This window comes from Nelusetta ayraudi, unplaced genomic scaffold (assembly GCF_046127955.1).
Source record: "Nelusetta ayraudi isolate G7.1 ecotype Tasmania unplaced genomic scaffold, CSIRO-AGI_Nayr_v1 ptg000095l, whole genome shotgun sequence".
NCBI lineage: Eukaryota > Metazoa > Chordata > Actinopteri > Tetraodontiformes > Monacanthidae > Nelusetta > Nelusetta ayraudi.
Window position 1 is genome coordinate 29,696 of NW_027466145.1, and position 25,305 is coordinate 55,000.

A 25,305-nucleotide genomic window follows, 5' to 3' on the forward strand; every position below is an offset into this window, starting at 1 on the left:
AGAGGAATAAAAGTCACCATGTCACCACAAAGGGACTTCCAATAAAGTTCTAGTGACTGATTTTTTTTCCAATTGTTTATCTTTTAATAACAAATGGCAGAAGTGTAAGCAAAAACTCGCCAGCTGAATGAATTAATGTGGAAATTAAATGCTGTGTGTGGCTGAAAGAGGGTGGAGACAGAGAGAAACTCAAGGTTCAATGAGGAAAAACCTGGTCCCGACCAGGTTAGCTTCAAAGAGTCTGTTACCGTGGTAACTGACCGAGAGCTGAAGTTACCTCCATTAGTGAAACGGGCTAGAATTAGCCCTCTTTCTCTGGTTTGAGTTACCTCCCTTGGGGTCTTAGTGTTGTGGTCAGACAACAAAGGTCGTAAAACAAAAACACCACCATCCTTCTAGTCGCTAATGGGGATTTTACAAAAGCGCCCATCAGCTACTCGACTTTAAAGCTTCTCTACCTGGTGCCAGTTACTATTTTAGCACCTGCACGGCTGCAGTCCTGAGAAGCTGAGTCGAGCTGAAAATGTGACGTCAACAGAGTGCAGGCCAACAATTGGACAGGGACTGGCGATGCAGGGGATTCATGAGAGCGACTCATTTGCGAAGAAATAAAAACCCTCAATACCTGTCATTTGAAAAATCCTGCATCTTCCGTAAAGAGGGAAATCGGCTAGCAAACCAGCGCCGTGGTCAACCAATGACTAGGCAACGAGTAGGTCTATCGGATCTCTGAGCTGATGGACACTCTCGGTTACCAGCAGTCATTAAACGGTGTCTGAAAGTGGGGAAATAACCCCCCCACCCCCACCCCAAAAGCAAATTGCCGTAAAATGAATATGGCACCGCAAACTTAGAACGTCAAGACACTGTCGCTGTGATGACTCTGCCCCCATTGTGGTGATACTCATTTATGATGGATTAGTAACATTAGTAATATTCTGCTGGTCAGCTAGGCGGTTTGTTTGAAATTTCTGACAAGAGCACATGATGTTTAAACAGGAAATTTTGCAAGACAGAGTTGTTGGAGTTGAAAGAAAATTGCAGCTATAAATGAAGATTTGAATTTAAGAATTTAAGCTGCTTGCCAAGGTCAACCCGGAGATCCCAGTCCACCGCTGAGGTGAGGAGGCCAGTTGCTGGTTTGGGCGGCTCCCCAGCCCTGACAAAGGCGATGTTTCTCTTGCCAAGTTGTAGCTTGCGGCTGTCGTTTTTAACCACGGCTTTAGAGATGGTTTCAGCAACTGTCTTCAGCACCTGGTCGTGCCGCCAGCGGTAACGGCCCTCCCCAAGGGCTTTCGAACAGCTGCTTAGGATGTGCTCCAGGGAGCCTTTCCTGGAGCACAGGGCGCAAGCTGGAGAGTCACCCAAACCCCAGAGATGGAGATTGGCTGGGCTGGGCAGGACATCATGGACAGCATGAACCAAGAACCCGATGCGCTGGGGGTCTGCCTGCCAGATCTCAGACCAGGTCACCTTCCTCTCCAGCGCACCCTCCCACCTTGTCCAAGCTCCCTGCTGCTGCATGGCCACCATCCTGCTGGTCCGTTCCTCCTTAACCCCTGCGCGCACCTCAGGCAGGACTAGCTGTCGTTTGTCCTTTCCATGTGCCTTCTCGTAGCAAGGTTGAGGGAACGCTCCCAGCCCAGCTCGACCCGTTGCCACCGTGCCCACCAGCGCCCTGTGTCTCAGCCGAGACTCAGCTACCTCCAAACCATCTTGGGCCCTCCACTTCCTGCCAGTTCTCACCATGATGCCCGCTGATGCAACCTTGGAGTCCTTGGAGTCCCGATAGAGCAAAGCCTCTCTTGTGCGAGAGACCCTGAACTCCTCATCAAGGCTGCTGAATGGGAGCTGGAGTTTGTTGGTCTTTCCATACAAGGCTGCACTGCATAGGCTACGCGGGAAGCCCATCCATCTACGGAGGTATCCGCTCATCTTCCTCTCCAGAGTCTCTACTGTTGACAAGGGCACCTCGTACACCAACAGAGGCCAGAGTACTCGGGGTAAGACGCCATGCTGGTAAATCCACGCCTTAAACTTGCCGGCTAAGCCAGACTTGTCTACCGCCGCAAGCCATGTCTCCAGCTCCTTGATGGTGATTTGGATTGATACGGAATCCCTGAGGCTACAGTCGAAGGTCTTTCCCAGGCTCTTGACCAGTTTCTCGGTGATAGATGGGATTGCCGAGCCATTCACGAAGAAACGAAACCTGTCAGCCACTTTTCCCTTCTTCAACACCATCGCTCTGGATTTGGCTGGTTTGAAGCTCATTCTTGCCCAGGATATGAGCTTTTCCAGGCCCTGGAGTATCCATCTCCCACCAGGCACAGATGTCATGGTGACGGTGAGATCATCCATAAAGGCTCTGATGGGTGGCTGCCGAGTGCCAGATCTGGACCTCTGCACTCCCTTTCAGCTGCCTTGACTACCATATTCATGGCAAGGGCGAAGAGGCTAACTGAGATGGTACACCCAGTGATAATGCCCTTTTCGAGCCTGTGCCAGTCCGATGTTGAGCTCCCAAAAGTGACTCTGAGCCTGAAGTTCCCGTAGTAATTCAGGATGAGGTCCTTGATCTTCCTGGGAACATGGTGACGGTCTAGAGTAGTCTCAACAAGCTTGTGGGGTATGGAGCCGAAGGCATTGGCCAGGTCAAAGCCGCGTCCACCTTTCTGGACAGAGGTGTCAATGTAGGCATTCTTAAGGAGAAAGTCTGTCAACCTTCTGGAAAGGATGTTGAAGAAAATCTTCCCCTCAACGCTAAGAAGCGAAATGGTTCTGAATTGCTCCAGCTTTGTGGACTTCTCTTCCTTGAGTATCCAGACCCCCTCCGCCTGCCTCCACTGGTCCGCCACAGCTCCTCTGCGCCAAATCACACGCAGGACCTTCCAGAGGATTCCAAGGAGCCCCGGGCAGCGCTTGTACACCTTGTAGGGTACTCCACTGGGTCCTGGAGCTGATCTGGCTCTGGCAGCAGTAACCACCTGCTGGATTTCCTTCCAGGAGGGTTCGCAGGTGTTGAAGTCGACTGTAGGAGATGGTATGTCCAATAAGGCACTAAGGGGCCCTAGGACTCTCTTTCAGGGTCGCTCAGGGTGTTTTTCAGGAAGTGGTCTACCTCCTCCTTGGAGCAGGCTAGACGCCCACTGCGTTTCTGCCCCAAAAGCTGTTTGGTGAATCCAAATGGATCAGCTATGAAAGCAGTTCGCTTCCTGGCTCTCTCTTTCCTGCGTCTCCTGTGCCATTCAGCTCTGCGCAGGGTTGTGAGTTTCTTCCTGATGATGTTTCTGAGCTCAGCCAGTGGCGGTTTCTCCTCCTCAGTTGCAGCCTTGTACTGTCTTGCCAGGGACTGAAGCTCCTGCCTCAGTTGATGGATCTTTTCAGCCCTACGGTTCAAGGTGTAGATAGAACTGGCCGACTTGCGCTCTTCCACGCCAAACCTCTCCGTACCATAGGTGACAATGGTGGTGGTAATGGTCTGAAGTCGCCTGTCGACATTCCCTTTTGCTGTTGATTCAATGATTCTGGAGACGTCCTCATCTAACTTGTGCCACACTCTTTGTTGGTTTGCTGGAGGCCACTTAATGCGATGCTGCTGAACTATTATGCTGGGAACTGGAGAGCTTGGCACTTGGACTTTCTGGGCTCTGTGGGGTGTCTCCCGGCCGGGCTCCTCCGTCGTCTCACCAGGACTGGGTCCTGTGCGCTGTGTTCCACTCTCCTGGACCAAGCATTTCTTTCGGCCTTGATAGATTTTTAGGCCGTGCATATTCTTGCAAACCTTGCCACAAATGCATCTTTCAGTTGTCGTCGACGGAAAGCCGTTTGCCAAAGTCGTCATCATTGTGTCCGTCCTGTTGGGGAACTCATCCTCCCCCCCTCTCGGGTCCCCCTGGGGGTATTTCTCAGTAGGTCGTTCTGTAGCTTATTTGGGTTCTCCCTCAAGGAAGATGCAAATCGGGATGCTACCCCTTCCTGCCCCGGGTTGCCGTCTTTCCGGGCTGTCCATTGTCTCGCCAATCGTCACCAGCCTGATCCTGGTTGTCTCCCAGCCTGTTCCCGGGTGTCACTGGCTGTGCCAGTTTGAAATGAATGAAAGATACATCATGAGATGCTTACTGGGACACATCATCAGTGATGTTGCAAAAGACCATTTTAAATACAATCTTGGAATTCACCACAATATGACAACTATTTTTTGCCTGCAAAAGATATACAGCAGGAAGAGAACATTGTTAATGCTATTTTCAGAGTAGTAACATGAAAACAATTGATGACATGAGTAGGAAAATTTAGCAAACAAGCATTATTTTTCACATTTTAGAGAAGAAATGTTCACAGACATGTTTTTCCTCTTAAAATAATGCAGTTGGATTAAAATTTCCTCTAAATTCTATATTGCGAAGAATAGGGGCTGAAATTAACAATGAACCGCTGGAGCACTTCATCCACACAGCCACTCCGGTCAGAGAGCGAGAGAGGACACAATTTAGCAGCTTTAAGGTCTTTACTGTTGCTGAGGTAGCACAATTCCAACAGCAGACATGACACAAAGAGGGGGCCAGCACAGCTGTGAGGGCCCTTTTAAATCACTGGAGGACCCCTTAGCTGCCTGCTAAGATGCCCGATGAAGAACATAACAAAAAACACAGTTCTCTGGGGCTTTAATCCTTGGGAATTCGCAACAGCCACCCCCAGAATAGCCTAGCTATTATGTAGAGATTACTGAATTCCCGAAGGTGCTGCAGGAGTCTCCGAACTGATTGCGCTGTCATCTGGGATGGCCGGCAACTGGATCAGACGTGCCACCGGCCGCAGGTAGGTCTTCTCTCCAACACGAATCCCAGCCGAGCAGATGTGCCCGTCTGCACCCTTGATCACCTTGACGACCCTTCCAATCGGCCACTGTGCCCTTGAAAGCTGGGGATCGACGATCATGGCGACGGTGCCCTGCTCCAGGTCATCGGTGGGACGCTGCCACTTCTGTCGGACTTGTAGAGCCGGGAGATGATGCTTCAGAAACTGTGCCCAGAAGTGGTCAGCCATCATCTGGCAGTGACGCCAGCGTCTTCTGCTGAGGGTGTCCGGGGCATAGGTCACTTGTGGCAGCGAGGCATCCCGCCGCCCCATCAACAGCATGTTGGGAGTCACTGGATCAGGGTCAGCTATGTCGGATGAAACATAGCCTTAGGGCTTTGCGTTGAGAATGCCCTCGACTTCGATCAGAAGTGTGAGGAGGATGTCTTCGTGGAGGGACTAGGTGCCGATGACAACCTGGAGAGCTCTCTTGACTGATTGTATTTCAGCTTCCAAGCACCACCGAAATGAGGAGCTGCCGGAGGGTTGAACTGAAACTGTATTTGGTTCTTGGCCAACCTTTCCTGCAACTCTGGAACCATGGCTGTGAATGCTGTTTTAAGCTCTCTGTCAACCCCTCGGAAATTAGTCCCTTGGTCCGAGAGTATCTCGGCAGGAGTTCCTTTTCGGGCGATGAACCTTCTCAGTGCCAGGAGGAAGGCCTGCCAACAGGTCTAGGTGGACACAGCAGGTCGTGAGGCACTTGAAGATCACTCCCCATCTCTTCTCATTGCGCCGTCCAACTTTGATCACATAGGGCCCGAAGCAGTCCACTCCTGTGGAGTAGAATGGGGGCTTCAATAGTCGCAGCCGAGCTGGTGGTAGGTCTGCCATCATGTGGAATGAGGGCGTCCCTCGCCATTTTGCGCACTCGGGACTGGTCCTTTTGATATTTTTTAATGGCTGTCTTCCCCTCAGGATCCAATACTGCCTCCTGAGCCCGGCGAAGACCCTACCAGGGCCCAGATGGAGCAGTCTGGCATCTCGTGGCTTGGATCCAGTACAAAAATCCAGTACAAGTTTTAGTTGTTGTTTTTGTTTTTTTAGGCTAATCGGTTTGTTGGTGACATTGCAGTGAATATTGTTGTGATTGTTTTTGCATTCATCACACCGGTTCACAAATAAGTAGGATGGAAGAGGGCCGACACTTGGCGACCAAACTAACACAATGGGAGAGAAAGGGACTGAGCCTGTAAACAAAGAGTGTCACTTTCCTTTTTTTTTCCCGATCTAGTGAAAGGTCATTTCACCGTATTTTTTTTCTGAGTAACTCCATCACGACCTGGCAGTTCACTGGGATCAGCCTATCAAGGACTCACGGTGAGAATTTAGTCATTGCCATTCATTTCAGAAGTCAACTGGACGGCTCTCCATTCAATCATTCAAAGTTGATCGACTGATGTTTCCTTCTCTTATTTCAGGTATCTGCATCAGTGAGCCGTTAGAGGTGATTGTTCGCAAGGAGTTCTTCATCGATCTGAGACTGCCCTACGCTGCTGTCAGAGGAGAACAGATTGAAGTGAGGGCCATCCTCCACAACCTGGGGGCTGACGCTATTACCGTAAGTCAGGCTGAGTCCTCGGGTCCAGGCTGGCTAACAGCACCCGGCACTGACAGAGAAGGAGCTGAATCGTTTCTCAGCTCCTTGACAAGTACTTCAGTCATAATCAACATCAAATTAGTGACATTGAACTCTGTCTCAACACTAAGGTACGTGTGGATCTGCTCGCGGAATCAAACATTTGCAGCTTTGCCACCAAGCGTGGAAAGTATCGACAGGAAATAACTGTCAGTGGCCGAACCACACGAGCTGTGCCCTTCATCATCATTCCAATGAAGCGTGGAGAATTTCCCATAGAGGTCCAAGCTGCCGTGCTAGATTCTTCGCTAAGTGATGGAGTTAGGTAGATGCTGCGGGTGGTGGTAAGAGAAAACTTGAGCGTTATTTTTGTCTGCATGTACGAAGAGAAACTAAAGGTGCTTCCACTAAAGGAGAGGATGAAATTAGAGGACAAAAAGAACGTAAAACAGTTACTCGACCTGACTTGGGCAAAGAGACACCTTGAATGACAAAAGAGGAAAACAATCTCGAAATAAGACACTTCTTTCTCTAGAACTTTAATTAAAAGTATTACTCACCAAGCTTGAGCCAAGGCCACATTAACACAAAGCTATTACAAGCTTATAATAAATAAGAGACGAAGAAGAAAGGGTGCTGTATGTTCCAATGTTCAGTTCTGGATATTTTGACCTTTGAAGGGATTATTGTTATACCAAGTGAAACATTTTCACTTCTCCTGGCAGCTGTCTAAGAAGCTGCGGCCACATGTTCACTAAAACTAAAAAAAAATTTTTTTGCGCTCAGTGTGTTTGTTTGGAACTGTGATGCCTGAACCAGCTTCTTACATCATTGAACTGGTTTTGCGCAATAACAACATTTCTGTTGATTTAATCAAGAAAAGTCTTATCAGTGTGCTCTGTGTAGCGATAGACATTTTATATTTGTAGTTTTCTCAATATTTGTAGAAAAACATTAACAGAGATCTTGTGACTTTTTTGTGAAGGTAAACTGATATTATAATGTTTGAAATGCTAAAAACTGCAGAATTTCAATCATGCGTTGACTTTGAAAACATGCTTTCTTTTTATACAGATGTTATTTTCATTTTCATCATTCATTAAAATAAATTAATTAATTAATTAAACTCACGTTAAAAAAAACAACATACTGTTTCAGGAATCACATAAAAGCAAATATTAACACTTTCCAACCCCTTAATCCCAAACAATTAACATGATTTTTGAGAATACCGACAAACATGCTGCTTTCCATAGGCCGGCTGCAAGATCTCAGTCAAACTTCAAAAACCTTATTGATTTCTCGACTGTTTATCCTGCTGCTTTTCTTGCAAACAGAGATAAGGGATTTCCTAACTGCTGCTGGGAAATGATGTGACTGTTTGTGTTTGTGGGGAAACAGGAGGACGGTGACTGGGATAAAAGCAGAGCTGTGCGCAGCGACAGGCGACACTGAGAGCAGACCAGGATCAGGAGGATGAGGAGCACTCTGCTGTGGCTGCTGGCCTCCCTGGCCTTTGCCTCTCTCACCTCTCCCGCCGATGGAGCTCCAATGTGAGTAGACCAGCGACTCCTCAAGTGAAATGTCCTCGGAGACAGAGTGAACGGACGGAAACCAGAGTGAGCTGCCTGTTCAACAGCCTCTGGCCAAAAGCGCTGCGAGACTGAAGTCACGGTTCGGAGCTCCAGCGTTGTAATTTTCGACACATTTAAACCTGACACTGATTAAACTTTGGCTTGCATAAGCACATTGAGTGTACGCTTGCCGTATGAAATGTGCTTTATAAATAAATTTGACTTGACTTGACTTTCAAAATGAGGAGGAGGGTGGCATGTCTTTTTTTGTGGGGGCGGGGAGGTAGTAGTGGGGTTGGATCTAATTCTGATTTACTGGCCCAGAGCAAAGTTCACACACATCAAACAGATACTGGAGGTGTGACGAAATGCTGCATTGATTGGTTCAGAGTTTTCAGTTTGGTTTGGTTTGATTTGGCTAGTCATCAAAGGATGAATTACAGTCAGACAAATAGGGGTCCTGCAATGCAGGACCTGCATCAGGAAGGTGATCATGAAATTAACCCATGTTCCCTGAATCTCCCCCACCACCCTCCAAATGTGACATACTGGAACTTTAAGTGAAATCATTTTGGCCCATGACATGTCATGCAGGTTAAGAACCCTCTTTTGAGCAATGTATTATAAGAAACAGGCCAACTACTTTGGTAATTGCTTTTGTACTAGAATGTAATTTGATCCCAAACAGCAAATCCAGTGATTTAAAGTCTCTCGTCTCTGCTACCCGACACCAGGAAATTGATGATTGCCCCCAACTTGCTGCGGGTTGGAACCCCAGAGAAAATCTTTGTGGAGTGCCAGGACTGCACAGAGGCCAACATCCAAGTGGAAATCAAAGTCATGAACTATCCAACCAAAGCCGACACACTCAAGAGCACAACTGTGAATCTGAACAGTGGGAATAAATTCCAGGGGCTTGGACAACTAACGGTAAAAGTCAGCACCTTGGATGTGCACTTCCCATGCCTTGGCCTTGCTTCTTGTGTTTAACGTATTTTCTCTGTGTGCTCAGATTCCTGCAGCGGGCTTCAACAAGAATCCAAGTGTCAAGCAGTACGTCTACCTGCAGGCTCACTTCCCAGGCAATGTACTAGAGAAGGTAGTGATGGTGTCCTTCCAGGCCGGCTACATCTTCATCCAAACCGACAAGACCCTCTACACGCCCAACAGCAAAGGTGAGATCTCAGTTCCACTGGTCGAATCCAACAGATTTCGACATGAGTTGAATGTAAAACACTCTTAATAATAAACAAAGTGTGACTTCCACAGCAGAAAAATGCCCTTTTCTCTTTCAGTTCATTACAGGATTTTTGCAGTGACACCTGGCATGGAGCCTGTAGAGCGCAGCAACACATCCGTAGCCGGCACCTCTGTTGCCATTGAGATTGTGGTACAGTATTTTATCATTGGCGCTCACGCTGTTGGAATTTGATGTGCAAAGAAGTTGTGAAGCTGTGAAGCTCCTGTAGGCTGGAGAGCAGATGATATATCAACCGACAAAACACATGAACTGAGCATGGTGTGCGCGCATGTGTGTGCGTGTGTGTGTGTGTGTGTGTGTGTGCGCGCATGTGTGTGCGTGTGTGTGTGTGTGTGTGTGTGTGTGTGTGTGTGTGTGCCTTAAATCAGCATCCAAGCAGAACAGCATATTTTCTGGACTTTCTTAGACAAGAAGGTGACGATTAAAAAGTAACATTGGGAATTAAAAACCAGTCCACATGATCAAAAGACATGATTGTGATAAAATAAAATCCAGTAACAATATCGCTGCCATAAATTAGATACTTAAGAGTGACCAAATGTTGCCCACGCTCATGGCTAGTAATCTTAATTAATGGTTGCTTCTTTTGCTTTTTTGTAGACTCCTGAGAACGTCATTTTGCCACGAGATCCAGTCTCGACGACCGGCGTTCACTCTGGAGACTTCGCACTCGGTGACATGGTCAGGTGCGCACTTTTCATTTGAAAACATCAACTTGAGAAGAAACACTACAAGCAAAGAATAAAAATGTACAGTGGTTAGCGCTGCCGCCTCACAGCAAGAAGGTCGTGGGTTCGATTCCGGGCCTGGGACCTTTCTGTGTGGAGTTTGCATGTTCTCCCTGTGTCTGCGTGGGTTCTCTCCGGGTTCTCCGGCTTCCTCCCACACTCCAAAAACATGCATGTGAGGTCAATTGAAGACTCTAAATTGTCCGTAGGTGTGCATGTGAGTGTGAATGGTTGTTTGTTTCTATGTGGCCCTGCGATGAACTGGCGACTCGTCTAGGGTGTCACCCTGCCTTCGCCCTAAGACAGCTGGGATAGGCTCCAGCAGAGCCCCGTGACCCTGAGCTCGGGACTAAGCGGGTATGGAAAATGAATGAATGAATGAATGAATGAAACTGAACTGGAATTTTACTCCATTATTTTTCTAATATATTTTGAGTGCGTGGGGTACACCTTTTTAAAGTAAAAGCACATTCCATACTCACCTGAGATTGTTGAATGGTCATGAGCGTCAGTGTCATCAGGTACACCTTGTCATCTAAAGGAACCTCAATAACCCTAAATCAGCAGCTGGGTAAAAACAGTAGACAGGAAAAAAATAGAGAAAAAAAAGTAACCTTATTCGTTGCATTACTGAATATCACTTGGGCACGTTTAGCCTTGTTTGTTTTGCATGGCTAGGGCAATTTGCCGGTCTCAACCTGATTGTGCCTCGTCTGTGTGCAGTTTTGGCGTGTGGAAGATAGTGGCAAGATTTCAGAGCAACCCCCAGCTGAGCTTCTCAGCAGATTTCGAGGTCAAAGAGTATGGTAAGTCCCAGTGATAACATCTCAATGTGTCAAGCAGGAAGCCAAAGAAACCTCCCATCGGACACAAAGTGCTTTTCCTTCTTCAGTGTTGCCCAGTTTCGAGGTGAAACTGATACCTGAGAGCTCCTTCTTCTATGTGGACAGCCCGTTGCTCACCGTTGACATTACAGCTACGTACGTGAAAACCCTTTCAAACTGCCTGAGAAAACACACCGGATATGATTGCATGTGGATGGATGAGTCTGTTATGACAAGCCTTTGTTGTCGCCTGAATAGCTAAAGCATTTTGACCCTGATAAATAGCTCTTTAATGGCTTTAGGTACCTTTTTGATAAAGAGGTGAACGGGATGGCCTACATTGTGTTTGGGGTCATGAAGGACGGCAAGAAGAGTGGCTTACCCGGTTCCCTTCAGAGAGTACTTGTGAGTGACAAACAGTGATATTTCCTTCACCTTCAGCTCTTTTGACTGAACCAGTGTGGACACAATCACTGTTTCTCTGTTACAAGGTGCATTGTGTGTTATATTACCCCAGATCACCCATGGCACTGGACAAGTCACACTGAGGAGAGAGCACATTACGCAGACCTTCCGAACGGTTGAGGAACTGGTGGGGGGTTCCATATTTGTCACTGTCAGCGTGCTAACTGAGACTGGTAAACACTGAATGGTTTGAATTGTTGTCATTGTTTCCCATTGAAAATAACCCAGTTGCTCAAAGGTGTATTTTTTTTTAATTAACTTTCCTGTACTTGCAAGAAAAACAAAAATAATGAAAGCAATCTTCTAAAATTCAACTTTATGTGTAATAGCACCAAACTTAACAAAGTGAGGTTGCGGGTCGAAATCATGCTCTTTTTGTCAAGTTCTCCCGGCATATATTATGTACCAAAATGCTCCGCAATCAATTTTTTTGAGGTGTGCTCCTACGCTAACGTTACAGGCGGAGAAATGGTGGAGGCCGAGTTAAGAAACATCCAGATTGTCACGTCACCGTACACCATCAGCTTAAAGAAGACGCCAAAATATTTCAAACCCGGAATGTCTTTCGATGTTACGGTAAAGCTGACTGAGAACGTGCAAGTGATGTCACCAGCTCAGAGGGTGGTTGAAATGCTGACAGTTGGTTTGGCTTTTTTCCAGATTGAGGTGTTGAATCCGGATAAAACTCCCGTAAACAACGTCAAGGTGGTGGTTGATCCAGGCAATGTGGAGGGCAGCACCGGTGCCAATGGCCTGGCAAGGCTCACCATCAACTCTGAAGCCATAGCCACAGAACTGGTCATCAATGTGAGTCTGACACTTCACTTTTATTAAGATAACTAGTCAGTGTTTGCGGTGTGTGCAAGCAAAGTCAAGCAAATTATAATTTCATTGTAAATTGTGTGAGGGCTAAAAAATTTCAGAATCTCAATGTTGTCACTTAAAAGATTATTCATGTTTTTTTTTGTTTTTTTTTGTTTTTTTCCAATCAATGCTGGCCGGGCGGTGACTTGTTAATTGCAGGCAAGCACTGACAACCGTCTTCTCACGCGTGAGAGGCAAGCCTCAGGCAGAATGGTAGCTTATCCCTATAAAACCAAAGGCAACAATTACATCCACATTGGTAAGCAATATCCTCAGAACACCACCAACAGGTGGCAAGCAGAAACGGCAGTGTTGCCACTGGCAATAGCGACAATGCAACCTTTCTCATGAAGGTGCGAATACAGTGGAGCTGGATAAAGGAAGTAACTTCAGAATCGACCTGAACGTCGTAAGAGACAGCCCCGGACAGATGGACATCACATACCTGGTGAAAGAGATTTTTGTTTTGTTTTGTTTTACGGGAACACAACTTTCGTTGGAATTTTGCGCAAACATGTTGTGATTAATGCTAACGTGCAAGTCATCTTCTCCAGATCCTAAGCAGAGGTCAGCTGGTGAAAAGTGGCCGTTACAGGTTAGTAAACCAAGTGCTGGTTTCCCTCATCATCCCCATTACCAAAGAAATGCTGCCGTCGTTCCGCTTGGTGGCCTATTACCATACGAACGACAACCAAGTGGTGTCAGACTCAATTTGGGTGGACGTCAAGGATTCCTGCATGGGCACGGTGAGTCTCTGCTTTCTTGCTCTGCCTTTTCCAGTTACAGGCATGGATTCAAAGGTAATTCCGTTCCCTAACCATGCATCTCATTCCCTAATCTAGTTGAAGCTGGAACCAAAGAGACCTCTTCCGTCGTATGAACCCCGAAAGAGGTTCAGTCTGAAGGTCACCGGAGACCCAGGAGCCACAGTGGGACTGGTGGCTGTTGACCATGGCGTCTTCATCCTAAACAACAAGCACCGCCTCACTCAGAAAAAGGCAATTTTGATTTGGTTTTCATGAAATATATACATATGTATATATATATATATCCAAGGTCCAGTTTACACAACAGCCATTTTAGGATGAAACACAGATGTTGTTGCTCTTTGTTATCCTGTTTAGACAGGTACTGCGTTTTGTGCATGTCTTGCACCTTTACTGCAATTAGCAAAGACACAGATCAATTCTTTGCAGTTATCAAGCAGGTCTGCTTGCAAGACTACAGCTAAACGATGACGTCTGTCCACTGAAATGCATCGCAGCCACGTCTGCAGCTATTTTCCACGCTCCAGATGATCAGTCAATGTCACTGACTACTGGCCTGGCATGCATACTGCAGTGTTTTCAGTCTCCTTAGGCTAACGCCTGTGTTTTCCATCTGCTGTTGTGTAAATAGCAAAGGAAATACTGTTGTACTGTGTGTGGACTGTGGCTGAATGTCTCTATTCACAGATTTGGGACACTGTTGAGAAGTACGACACAGGCTGCACACCAGGTGGAGGGAAAGACAGTATGAGTGTCTTCTTTGATGCAGGGTTGCTGTTTGAATCCAACACAGCCTCTGGGACTGCCGCCAGACAAGGTGACACACTGCATCCACAGCACGAACCACTGCACCACCGTGTTGCCCAAATCATAAACCTTCAACCACAGTAAAAACCATTAAAAGCTAGACGCTATGTTGGGCTAAGCTTGTGTGTGTTCTCTTTCCAGAATCCAAATGTCCTTCTGTTGAAGTGAGGAAACGAGCCACAACTAGAATGGATGTTATCACCAACTTATGTATGCACCAACTATCAAACCACTTTCCCACCATTAACATTTGCCATCACACTAATTATGACTAATTTGCTGGGTTTTTTTTTTGTTTGCTTATTTTACTTCTTCCTCCTTAAACCGTGTCTCCATGGCAATCTGCCTCCTCCTCTTCAGCGGGCGAATACGATGGTACACCGGTCAAAGAGTGCTGTGTGGACGGCATGTTACAAATCCCCGTTAATTACTCCTGTGAGATCCGCAGCAAGTACATTGGTGACGACGCCGCCTGTGTCGCCGCCTTCTTGCACTGCTGCAAGGCAATGGAGAGCGAGCGAGCGGAGAGACAAGAGGACAACCTTAAACTGGCTCGGAGTAAGATACAGTGTCCCTCTGTGATCACACGGGCTGCCAGAGAGCGACCGCTGCCCCCACATGGAAAAAAAATCTCAAATACCCTTGTGTTGTTATTTTAGGCGAGGAAGACGACAGTTACATTGACAGTGATGAGATTACCTCCCGATCCAATTTCCCCGAAAGCTGGCTGTGGATGGACATCACCTTGCCCGATTGTCCTCAAAATACACCCAACTGGTGAGTCTCTGTGCGTGTGTGGGTGGGGGTGGCTGGTTTTATGCTCATTCCCTCAGAGTGAACGTCTCATTTCAGTCCTGCAACATCCTTTGAGAAAACCGTTCCCTTGCAAGACTCCATCACAACCTGGCAGTTTCTCGGCATCAGTCTGTCCAAAACATACGGTAAGAATTCACTCGGCCTATTCTGGTCACTGTCGGACCACGTTAATTTTGCCAAAGCACCTGCATCTCTAAAGTGTTTGCTTGGCACTGCGTCCAGGAGCTTGATCAAGCAGTTGTTAAAAAATAAAAAAAATAAAAAAAAAACTGCAGACTCTCTTTGAGGTGCAACAGTCTGTGAGGCACCCTTGAGTGTTTAAAGCAGCTCTAGGTAACTTGAGCTTGCTATGAGTTTGCTACGACAATACGTCTTTCATCGAGGTTACTCATTGGGTTCCATTCCGTCATTTCACTATCTTATGTATTTGTAATAGTAGTATGTAAGACTGCCTCTAAAAAAACATGTGACGTTGCCGTAAAGTGGTTCATCCTGCGTGTTGGGTCACGCTTGAAAGTTACGCAGTTCAGCTACAGCCGGCACAACCCCCCTCTCGCTGCCGAGGCGGCACCATTGATCCTATTGAAAGTTTATCTACCGCTTTACCGAGTTTGGAATCATAATTTTATGTTCGAAAGGTTACCTAGAGTTGCTTTAAGCCAGCAACTTCTTCGGGCTGCAGCACAGCAGGTGTACAGGTGCCAAATTCAGAGTAGTAAATTTAATGAGAAAGTAGAGACGTATAGCATCAATATTTGCCATTTGTTGGCTAACAGTCATGATAGTCTAATTTTAATCGAACTAATTGACGTATGGCCTGTCAATTGAGTGAAAAAGTGGCTAATGTTTTGTCAGATTTCCTCCAGTGCCATCGCCAAAATAAAACAAGCCCTCAAGATTGTTTAAGAAACATTTAGACATGATAGTGTTGAGCTCAGACTCTCGCTGCACAGCTAACGTTGAGAACGTTGAGTTCTGTAGTTCGAAAAATGCAGCAACCAAGGCAACTGCAGTTTCCTCCTTCCTGCTCGTGAAAACATTTGCTGACTGATCCAGCCACAAGTGAACAGCACAGGGAGTCGGTGGCAACGCAGGATGCAGTCGCGACGGGATGCTTGGGGCAGACTCACACCATCCCTCTTATTCTTCAGGTATCTGCGTGGCTGAGCCGTTAAAGGTGATTGTGCGCAAGGAATTCTTCATAGATCTGAGACTGCCCTACTCCGTCGTCAAAGGAGAACAGGTTGAAGTGAAGGCCATCCTCCATAACTACAGCCCTAATGCTATCATTGTAAGTCTGGGTCACAGACATCCTTTGCTCTTTGTAAAGCCCTTTACACTAGTGTGTCAGTCATGATTAACATCAATTTTGATGTCGATCTTGAATTTTAAAATAAAAAAAACAAAACGTAAAACTCTGTCGTCTCGGTAAGGTGCGGGTGGACCTGATTGAGGAAGCAGATATATGCAGTTCGGCCTCTAAACGGGGAAGGTATCGTCAAGAGGTCAGCGTTGCAGAAGAGTCAACACGAGCTGTACCCTTCGTCATTATTCCCATGAAAGAAGGAGAGTTTACAATCCACGTCAAAGCTGCTGTTCAGGACTCCTCACTCAGCGATGGAATTGAGAAGAAGCTGCGGGTGGTGGTGAGTGGGACAGTCCGCTAATACAAAAGAAACGCACCAACCATAATATTTTGGAGTGTGTGTGTGTGTGTGTGTGTGTGTGTGTGTGTTTCACAACAACCATTTGGCATTTGTTCATGAAGCCACGACAAAACAGTTGTACTAACTGTGTGAACAGTGTGTGGTCCAATAGTAATCACTATTGTCTTTTTAAGCAAAAAAAAAAATTTTTTCTTCTTTTTTTAGCCAGCAGGAGTGCTAATCAAGAGACCAATAGTTGTAACTCTAGACCCGGCTAAAAAAGGCAACAGTAAGTTCAACTATTCAACATCTAATCGCTTCTGATGTGGCATTTATGCTTGCACCAGAGGCCAAAATCACCTCTCTCTCCTTACCCCATTAGATGGTGTGCAAACTGAAACCATCAACAGTGAAATTCCCCAGGCAGACATAGCTCCAAACACACCAACGAGCACACAGATCTCTGTAACAGGTGACATATAAAGTTTTTTTTTCGGCGATCAGGATGCCGGCGCACTTATAACCTAAGAGTTTGAGTATGAGTATGAGTTTCGTGTGGAGACTTGCGTAGTTGTTTGTTTGTTACAGTTTCTTCCTGTATGCAGGCAGAGAAAACCTGGGAGGACTGGTGGAGAACGCTATCAGCGGCAAATCCATGGGATCGCTCATTCGCCAGCCATCCGGCTGTGGAGAGCAAAACATGATCAGCATGACGCTGCCCGTGATAGCTGCCACCTATTTGGACAGAACCAACCAATGGGAGGCTATCGGCTTACTGAAGCGTAACGAAGCCATCAAACACATTGAGACTGGTAGGTCAGAGATTCCAGATGCCTGAAATAAACTTTATTTACCCTCTGTTTGTGCTTGCAAGTTCTCTAATGTCATGGGCAGGTAGCAAAGAAAGGTTAAAAAAAAATCTGCAATTGACTATTGACTAAATTCATTTGATTCATTCTGTCCAGGCCTGAGTAATCAGCAAGCCTTCCGCAAAAGTGATGGATCTTTTGCCGTGTGGGCCAATCATAAATCCAGCATCTGGTAAGAGACAAAACATCACCAAACTTTTCCAATGGGCTTGATGAAGTCCTCAAGTAATTGCACGTCTCGTGACGTGAGGATGAATGTTAGTCTTCTGCCAAAAAACTCATCTCTTTTCCTACAGGCTAACAGCGTATGTTGTCAAGGTTTTCTCCATGGCCAACAGTTTGGTGGCCGTGCAGAAAGAGCAGATCTGCAACGCCATCAAGTATATAATTCTCAACTCACAACAACCTGACGGCAGGTTTATAGAAACCGGGACAATATACCACAAAGAGATGATGGTATGTACACCTTTTTTGATTCAGTATCGGCCCTTTGCTGACTTGCCCACACAACACTCAGTGACACTGGTCTCAAAGGACTAAAAGACGCCTATCTCTGTTTCACTTCAGGGTGATGTGTTGGGGACTGATTCAGACGCCTCCATGACAGCCTTCTGTCTCATCGCCATGCAGGAGTCAGGTCCACTGTGCACATCATCTGTGACTGTGAGTATTCCACCTTTATTTAATGTTTTCTGTTTTAGATCGATAGGTAATGTTTTTGTTGTTGTTTTTTTAATTTTCGTTTCTGGTTGGTTCCCTTCAAAAAGGAAACTTCAATCAACTTAAAAGGAGTGAATTAATCGTTTCACATTTCCATTTTCCCCATCCTTGTTAATTAATTGCTTCAAGTTCCACTTTCTTACAGTACATGCTGCCATTTATGAAGGAAAATTCGCTGAGTCTTGTAGGTGACTGGACTTCCTCCAAAAGGCTTCTTTATTTCTAAAAAAAAAAAAAAAAAAAACAGTCCAGGGAGTCCCAGGTGTTAAAAACAAACCTTTGGGATGGCGAAACAAGTCATTTGTTATTAGGGTGGCACAACCTTCAGGTCCACTTCCAGACTGTTTTCCTCTTGACCTCAACAACCTGAGACTCCAGAAGCCAGATATAAAACTGAAAGAGCCTTTTGAATGAAAGGCGAAACATCTGTGAACCTTAATGCAGACTCTGCTACTCAAAAGCCAATCAAGCTACCATGGTAGCCCAAGGGTAGGTTGAAGGTTGAGGTTGCATTGTGGTAGCATTCTTGTTCAAAACTAGAATGCATACATTGTGTCAAAAGAATAAACATAAGAAGAAACTGCTCGAAATGCGGGAAATCCAACATCTCAGAAGCTGAGTTTGGGTCCACTCAACACCGACTGCAGCACATTACAGTATAGTACACAAAAGACCCTGGACGCATTGCAACCTGAACTAAGCCTTTTGACTTTTTAAATCCTTTACAATACAATAAGATATGATATAATATGATATGCAATAAAAAATTTGCTTGGCATCAACAGACAGGTCTGTTTAAGCCTAAACAAAGATCTGTAGCCTTGGCATTTGATCTTAGTTTGGCTAGCTTACAGTTGGTTCCAAACCATTACCCTCCAATGACTAAGCCACGATAGACAATGAACGGTGAATTGCCTATCCCACCGATGTGTTACTTCATTTACGTGGAAGCTGACCTTCTGATTTCCTCCATTCCAGAGTCTGCCAGAAGGTATCGCCAAAGCAGTGAACTATCTGGAAATGGGTCTGCCGAATCTTGTCAACCCTTATGCCGTCGCCATGACGTCCTACGCCCTGGCAAACGAGAACAAATTGAACCGCAATATCCTCTACAAGTTTGCCTCCCCAGGTGACTTCACATGGCCCCATTTGAACCAGTATGACCAGAAGGTTTATGGATATCATGACCTTGTTGCATGAACAATTAGAGTGATTAATAGGGATGCAATGATGTCAAATTTTCATGGTATGATAACACCTTTGCATCAAGTCCATGGTGTGACACTTCTTGCAAATATTGAAAACAACAGCAACAATGACAATAGACGAATGAAGACCTGATAAATTGTGCTGTCAAGTGCCCAATCTACATATTTGTCATGGGGTTACAGGAAGATCATCTCTTTAGATTAGATTTTTAAACGTGTTCCTATGAGGCTCCACTGTTGACAAAAGCTATTTATTGATATGTTCCTACTTCAGATTCAAACCACTGGCCAAAACCTAACCAACATGTTATCACAATGGAGGCCACAGGTTATGCCCTTCTTGCTCTGGTCAAAGCCAAGGTGAGAACATTTGTGCATCAGACAGTAACAGGCATTTGACAAACACTAGTAGTTTAACTATTGTAACTTTCAAAGATGTAGTTTAATTGCACGATTGAAAAAAAAAAAAGACAAACTAATTGTGATATTGCCTGCCCCTCACTTATGAAGTTACTCGAAGATGCCGCACCTGTTGTCAGATGGTTGGGCAGCCAGCAGAAAGTGGGTGGAGGCTACGGCTCAACTCAGGTAATATATCCTTTGATGAACTGCTGGACACTTCATCTTCATCATGAATCAGTGCAAAAATTTAGTAAAAAAAAAACCACATAGACCCTCTCAATGAAAACATATATAATTTGCCCCTTTTCACTCCAGGCCACCATCATAGTGTACCAGGCAGTGGCAGAGTACTGGACCAACGCCCAAGAACCAGAATATAATCTGGATGTGAACCTCGGGCTTCCTGGGAGGTCAAGCCCAGTCAAGATAAATTTCAACAAGAACAACCACTACAGCACAAGAACATCCAAGGTGCAAAGAAACACACAATCGTACAACAACACATACCCAAAGTTGTAACAACCTTTTCAAGCCATTTTGTTATTGTTGTTGTTGTTGTTGTTTTTATCCCACAGTTTAATGACATCAACCAGAACATCCAAGTGACAGCCAGGGGAAGCGGAGAGGCAACACTGACAGTATGCAATTTTATAAACTTTTTGTTTATTTTAATTGCCTGGAAATGTATGTTTTCTTCAGTTTCAGATAGGGAGATGAGAAATGGAACGCTGACAAAAGTCATTACTGTATTTCATTATATTTGATTTTTAGCAGGATTTCTTTTTATTACCTACATTACATTTTAATGTTAATTTTACCTGTAACCTCAATGCTAATATTCTGTTATATACCCAGAAATGATCAATCATAAATACATATTTTTTTCCTAAATGAACAATTGAATAGTGCCAACTGAATTTCTATCATCTCCATCTCCAAGTGCCATCTGGAAAAAATCTTATTGACGGCATTCAGAGAAGAGGCCGCCATCTAGATAGAAGCTCACATTGGTGCGGTTTTTATGCTGCAAAAGATCTCTGGGTTTACTGAGTAATTCTGAGTAACGCAAGATTGTCCTCGGTTATTTTATTTAAATACATCTGGAATGTTTCCTTTAGGTAAATCCTGCCAGCTGCTGGCTCGCTGAGCTATTTTATTTTGAAATTGACTTGAAACTTTGAATCTTCCCTCTGGATTATTCTGCTTATAGGTTATTTCACCAAGTGGAGTCTTTTTCCCCAAAGACTTCACTTATCAAGTATTAATAAGCATTCTCTCCATAATTGCAGATGGTGTCCCTGTATTACGCTCAGGCCAAAGAAAAGGAGAGCGACTGTAAGAAGTTCAACGTGTCGGTCAAGCTGATTGAAGGTAATTATCGCCTGTTTTCAGCCACACTCTCTTTTCCCGTCGAATCTTCTTCCATTGAAAAAAAAATATTCTTTCAAATGTTGCATTGATTTTTTTTTCTTCATTTCATACGTGCAGTGCCATCAAATGAGAATGAACTGACATATAAGCTGACAATCAAAGTTTTGTAAGTACTGTACCACCATCCAGGACACATTTGTCCTGAATTTTCACTGTTTCCAATGGTTCTGGCACCTTGATTGGTGATTTATAGTGCAGTTGGTACTGAAAGCCTCTGTGTTTCTTCAGGATTGAGTAAATTTATTGTCACTCGAGAACTCGTAAATTGAGGACTGAGCATTGATAAGTCCTGTTTGCAACTGAATTTTGACTCTCTTTACTTTCTCTGTGTTGTGTTTCTTGTTTCCAATGTCATCTTTGTTTTGATAAAGACAAATTTACGAACTTACCTCAAACTTGTTCTTCTGCTAGTGGGACAAATTTTAAACGTTGCTTCAATTCAATCTTGTAGATTCTGGATTATTTTGACAATGCACTATGTTTGGTATGGTTTGGTTTGTTTTTTTGTGAAGGTACAAGAATAGGGATCATGGTGCAACCATGTCAATTTTGGACATTGGCATGTTGACCGGCTTTGAGGCTGACACAAAGGACCTGGACCTGGTAGGAGCCTAAATATACACGCACACATCACCCAAGTTGTAAACTCAGTGTTTAAGTTGAAAGAGAACAAAGATGTGTTTTTTTTTATGGACTAACTTGGGTTTGTGTGTGCGTGCGTGTCTAGTTGTCCAAAGGACGTGCCCGCCTTATTTCAAGGTACGAGATGGACAAAATCCTGTCGGAAAAAGGCTCTCTCATCATTTACCTGGACAAAGTGAGACTCCGGCGACGGCATGGTTCGGCTGTGTTGCCTGGTGCACAATCAGCCTCTCACCATTGTTCCTCATCCCTCCACAGGTCTCTCACCAACGCCCTGAAGAAATCTCGTTCAAGATCCACCAGAAGTTTAAGGTCGGCGTCTTGCAACCAGCTGTCGTGTCCGTCTATGAATATTATGAAGGTGAGTCTTAGTGCAAAACATTTTGGCTGTCCCAGCATCTGATGCAGGGTAATGAAAAATAAAGGAATGAAATAATATTGATAATGATAAGTTAAGAGGTGCGTATACGTTCACATTTTTGTTTTTTTATTGTTTTCTTTTGCTACTTTAGTTATTCATTCTTGAATGACTATTTGTTGTTTTTGCATAATGTTTTTGTTTTATGTGACATATTCAAACTAAACTAATAATAACTAGCAGCAGTAGTAATAGTGGTGTTAAATGTCTTTTGTTCGTTCCTGCAGAAACACCCTGCGTGAAATTCTACCACCCAGAGAGGACAAATGGACAGTTAATGCAGCTGTGCAGAGACAGCGAGTGCACGTGTGCTGAAGGTAAAAACAAAGATAGTGGTTCATTTTTTCTGTTTTCTCTCATACGGGTAGCACGACGGACAGGCACAAAATGAAATCTTGTGCCACCTAGCTGCCACTCAAGATTAATTAAAAAAAATGTCTTGGATGTGTACAACCCACACAACAAGTAATGCTAAACATTTTGTTCAAACTAGAGCTGCAGTTCTTGCTTTTGTAAGAGATTAATCTATCACACAATTTTCTTGATGCTATTCCTCTATCATTTGAACAGTAAAAAAAGAAATTGTAAACATGTGAAAAACACTCATGTGAAAATGACATTCAACTCTAGTATTGCAGAGCCACTTGAACAGCCACCACAAAAAGTATCAAAGTAAACAGATACATAAAAAATATATATCAAAACAACAACGGCAGTGTTGCGTCAATTCAGGAAAACTGTCATCAAATAATTGTTCCAATCTATTGGAGTCAATTAGTCGATTAATCGATTGCCATAGTCACCACATTCATGTCAGAGCAACCAGCCACTCCTCAACTGACTCTTCTCCATCTTTTACCAACAAATAATTAGTCGATTCAGCATCTATGTCCCACAATACTTGGTATAGTGGGAAACCCCTGCCTTGAGAACCACTCCATGTAATTTCTCTCACCAAATTTTTCCAGTGCATCCAGCCACTCCGGCCCAATGTTGCCATTTTTTGTCAGACGCAGCTGCTTCCACGGTCCATCCACCGAGCCTTACATCTACTTTCTGCTTTTTTTTCCTACCACCCTAGAGGACTGCAGCATGCAAAAGAAGGGCAACATTGACAATAGTCTGCGCACAGAGAAGTCTTGTGAGACCACGCCCATCAGCAAGATCGATTACGGTGGGTGGCTGCACACAAGCAAATGCCCTTTTGAGGGGGGGGGGGGGGGTATGTGGGAGGGGACGAGGAATGCTAACGGTCTGTGCTGTTTGTCTGTCATCAGTGTACAAAGTGAGAGTGGAGAGTGTCAAAAAGGATTTGACCACTGACCTTTACTCAATGAGGATCATGACTGTCATCAAGGAAGGTGGGAGTCTGTTAATTATTGAATTATCGAAAACTTGCTCTTCCCCTTTGTTGCGACTATTAAAAAAAACAAACACGGCCCTGTTTTAGTCCGCAAACGTATGACTTAACTGTTCCTCACCAATAGTTTTCTTTTTTTGTAGCTTTTTTTAGCTAACAAGAATTTCATCACTCGCTTCCTTTTTGTGTCCTGCATGTGAATCACAGGGAACACCGACGTGGGTCCTCTTGGAAAACTGCGCACCTACCTGAGTTACCCACAATGCAGTGAAGCGTTGGACCTGCACGTTGGCAAAACCTACCTCTTCATGGGGACATCCAAAGACATACACAGAGATAAACAAACGTGAGGATTTGCCGAGCGCACGGACGGCGCCGCAACAGCCTACACAAGTTTGCCACACAAGCAACTTGTCTGCCAGTTGTTTCTCTCACATCGTAACCGTCACGTCGATACCATTCCCACAGCGGCTCATTGAACACGACACGTCCAGGTCTAACAAGCCTCACTGTCTTGTGTCCTCAGGTATCAGTATGTCATCGGTGAGAACACGTGGGTGGAATACTGGCCCAATGAAAAGGAGTGTCAGACAGACGCTTTCAGAGATACCTGCCTTGGCATCAGCGAGATGGAGCAGCAGTACATTTACTTTGGATGTCTGCAGAAGTGAAAGGATGCAGTGTGTGTGTGTGTGTGAGTTTTGAAGTTTTGCAGCCCTGATAAAATTATAATGAAAACGCATGAGATTGTTTGTTTTTATTGCTTAGTGTTTGCTTTTATTAAAAAAAGAAATATTGTTGGAATGGACAGACCAAGAGTTCTGACACCACACTGAAATATACCTGTGCATTAATATAATGGAAAATGAGTTAAAGCCTTGCGTAGAACTATCAGTCTGCATCCCCGTGAAATCCTGTAACTTGGAATGCTGAAAAAACTTTCAATCCGAGATGAGATGGAGGGACGGAGACTCTGTGCAAATGGCAAATGCAGATGTGCAGAAGGCAAAAAAAAAAAAAAAAAAGTCAACAAGATTTTTTAACATTTCAAAGTACACCAGGCGTTCAGCGTTTGACACATTTATCTGCATAAGTAACTAGTGTGTAATGGCAGCTTTTTCTATCCAAGTGGGTGCAAACTTAAGACTGCACCTCACGTAATGATTGTCTGTTTAGGGCAAATAAGGGATCATATACAATTGCAAAATCATGCAACACCGGTGCTGCAGTGGTTAGCGCTGTTGCCTCGCAGCAAGAGGGTTGAGGCCGCATTTCAACTCCTACGATGCTCTCTAAAAAAACAGTAAAAGGTTGTTCTGTTGATAATGGAACTTCACGGACAATTTTACACAAAAAAACAGGAAATGCACACATCAAGAAAAAAAGTCGCAAGCGTCTAGTCCTGTTGTCACCACATAACAATGCCATTATGGGGTCTGCATAATCAGAAAACCAGAGTTGGGATGTTACTGTTATTATATTTAAGTCGATTTTTCAGGTATCTGCACTTACTTGAGTATTTCTTCTGACGATTACTTTTTACTTTTAGTCCCTACATTTGTACACACACACCAGTGCTTTCTACTCCTTACACCCAAAACAAAACAAAACATGGTTGTTACTTTTATGTTTAAAAGTGTTTAAAAGATAGAAAAAAATCTCTTAAAAGTAATTCACTTATTATTATATTTGTTGCTGCTTGTCGTGGAGCTATTTGAATGATTCCGTTGTGCATTTATATATAAAAGTGGATCATATTTTAGAGAGTATCTTGGCTTTGGGGTCACTGTTTTAGTATGTTTTCAGTTACAGAGTTTAGTTAAAATGTATGAAACAACATTGGTTATTATTGTGTAAACATTTATGTAACAACGAATGTACTTTTTAATTAAGTACATTTCATAACATAATTTGTTGCCTTTACTTGATCAAATGAGTTCACACAGCACAGTATTCTTTTACACAAGAATCCGTAATTTTTATTTTTATTTATTTATTTATTTATTTTTGTGTAGTACTGTGCAGAAGGTGCCACCTGTGCATGAAATGATCTGTGAATTTTTGACT

At 44.5% G+C, this 25,305-nt stretch overlaps 1 protein-coding gene, 1 long non-coding RNA gene and 1 pseudogene across 2 annotated transcripts; 2 read left to right on the top strand and 1 right to left on the bottom strand.

Annotated features, from left to right (window-relative positions):
- Window positions 1–1,044: 1,044 nt before the first annotated feature.
- LOC142902593 (uncharacterized) lies at window positions 1,045–3,769 on the bottom strand (annotated as a pseudogene).
- A 2,371-nt stretch (window positions 3,770–6,140) lies between these two features.
- Window positions 6,141–6,939, top strand: LOC142902605 (uncharacterized). Its single transcript, XR_012929118.1, has 3 exons — window positions 6,141–6,177; window positions 6,279–6,418; window positions 6,568–6,939. It is a non-coding gene; the product is annotated as an uncharacterized LOC142902605 (long non-coding RNA).
- Window positions 6,940–7,832: 893 nt separating this feature from the next.
- On the top strand, window positions 7,833–24,132 carry LOC142902604 (complement C3-like). The gene is made up of 43 exons (XM_076047821.1): window positions 7,833–7,989; window positions 8,745–8,940; window positions 9,023–9,185; window positions 9,306–9,400; window positions 9,872–9,957; window positions 10,723–10,805; window positions 10,892–10,979; window positions 11,126–11,228; window positions 11,341–11,461; window positions 11,749–11,864; window positions 11,949–12,095; window positions 12,312–12,411; window positions 12,506–12,600; window positions 12,707–12,898; window positions 12,995–13,150; window positions 13,607–13,736; window positions 13,868–13,936; window positions 14,087–14,284; window positions 14,386–14,503; window positions 14,579–14,667; window positions 15,694–15,833; window positions 15,976–16,188; window positions 16,414–16,477; window positions 16,571–16,660; window positions 16,794–17,000; window positions 17,154–17,229; window positions 17,354–17,513; window positions 17,625–17,720; window positions 18,756–18,906; window positions 19,260–19,345; window positions 19,496–19,573; window positions 19,703–19,858; window positions 19,963–20,025; window positions 20,677–20,758; window positions 20,876–20,924; window positions 21,331–21,421; window positions 21,546–21,635; window positions 21,719–21,821; window positions 22,106–22,195; window positions 22,960–23,052; window positions 23,156–23,239; window positions 23,446–23,584; window positions 23,765–24,132. The coding sequence occupies exons 1-43, from the start codon at window positions 7,913–7,915 to the stop codon at window positions 23,907–23,909; spliced, it is 4,968 nt and encodes a 1,655-aa protein (XP_075903936.1). The 5' UTR covers window positions 7,833–7,912; the 3' UTR covers window positions 23,910–24,132.
- Window positions 24,133–25,305: the final 1,173 nt, after the last annotated feature.

Excerpts from the sequence above, each read along its gene's own strand:
- LOC142902604 (XM_076047821.1), top strand. The coding sequence starts at position 7,913 with ATGAGGAGCACTCTGCTGTGGCTGCTGGCCTCCCTGGCCTTTGCCTCT. Across the intron at positions 11,462-11,748 it reads CAGCGTGCTAACTGAGACTG|GCGGAGAAATGGTGGAGGCC; the intron begins GTAAACACTGAA and ends CTAACGTTACAG. Across the intron at positions 19,574-19,702 it reads GAGGCTACGGCTCAACTCAG|GCCACCATCATAGTGTACCA; the intron begins GTAATATATCCT and ends TTTTCACTCCAG.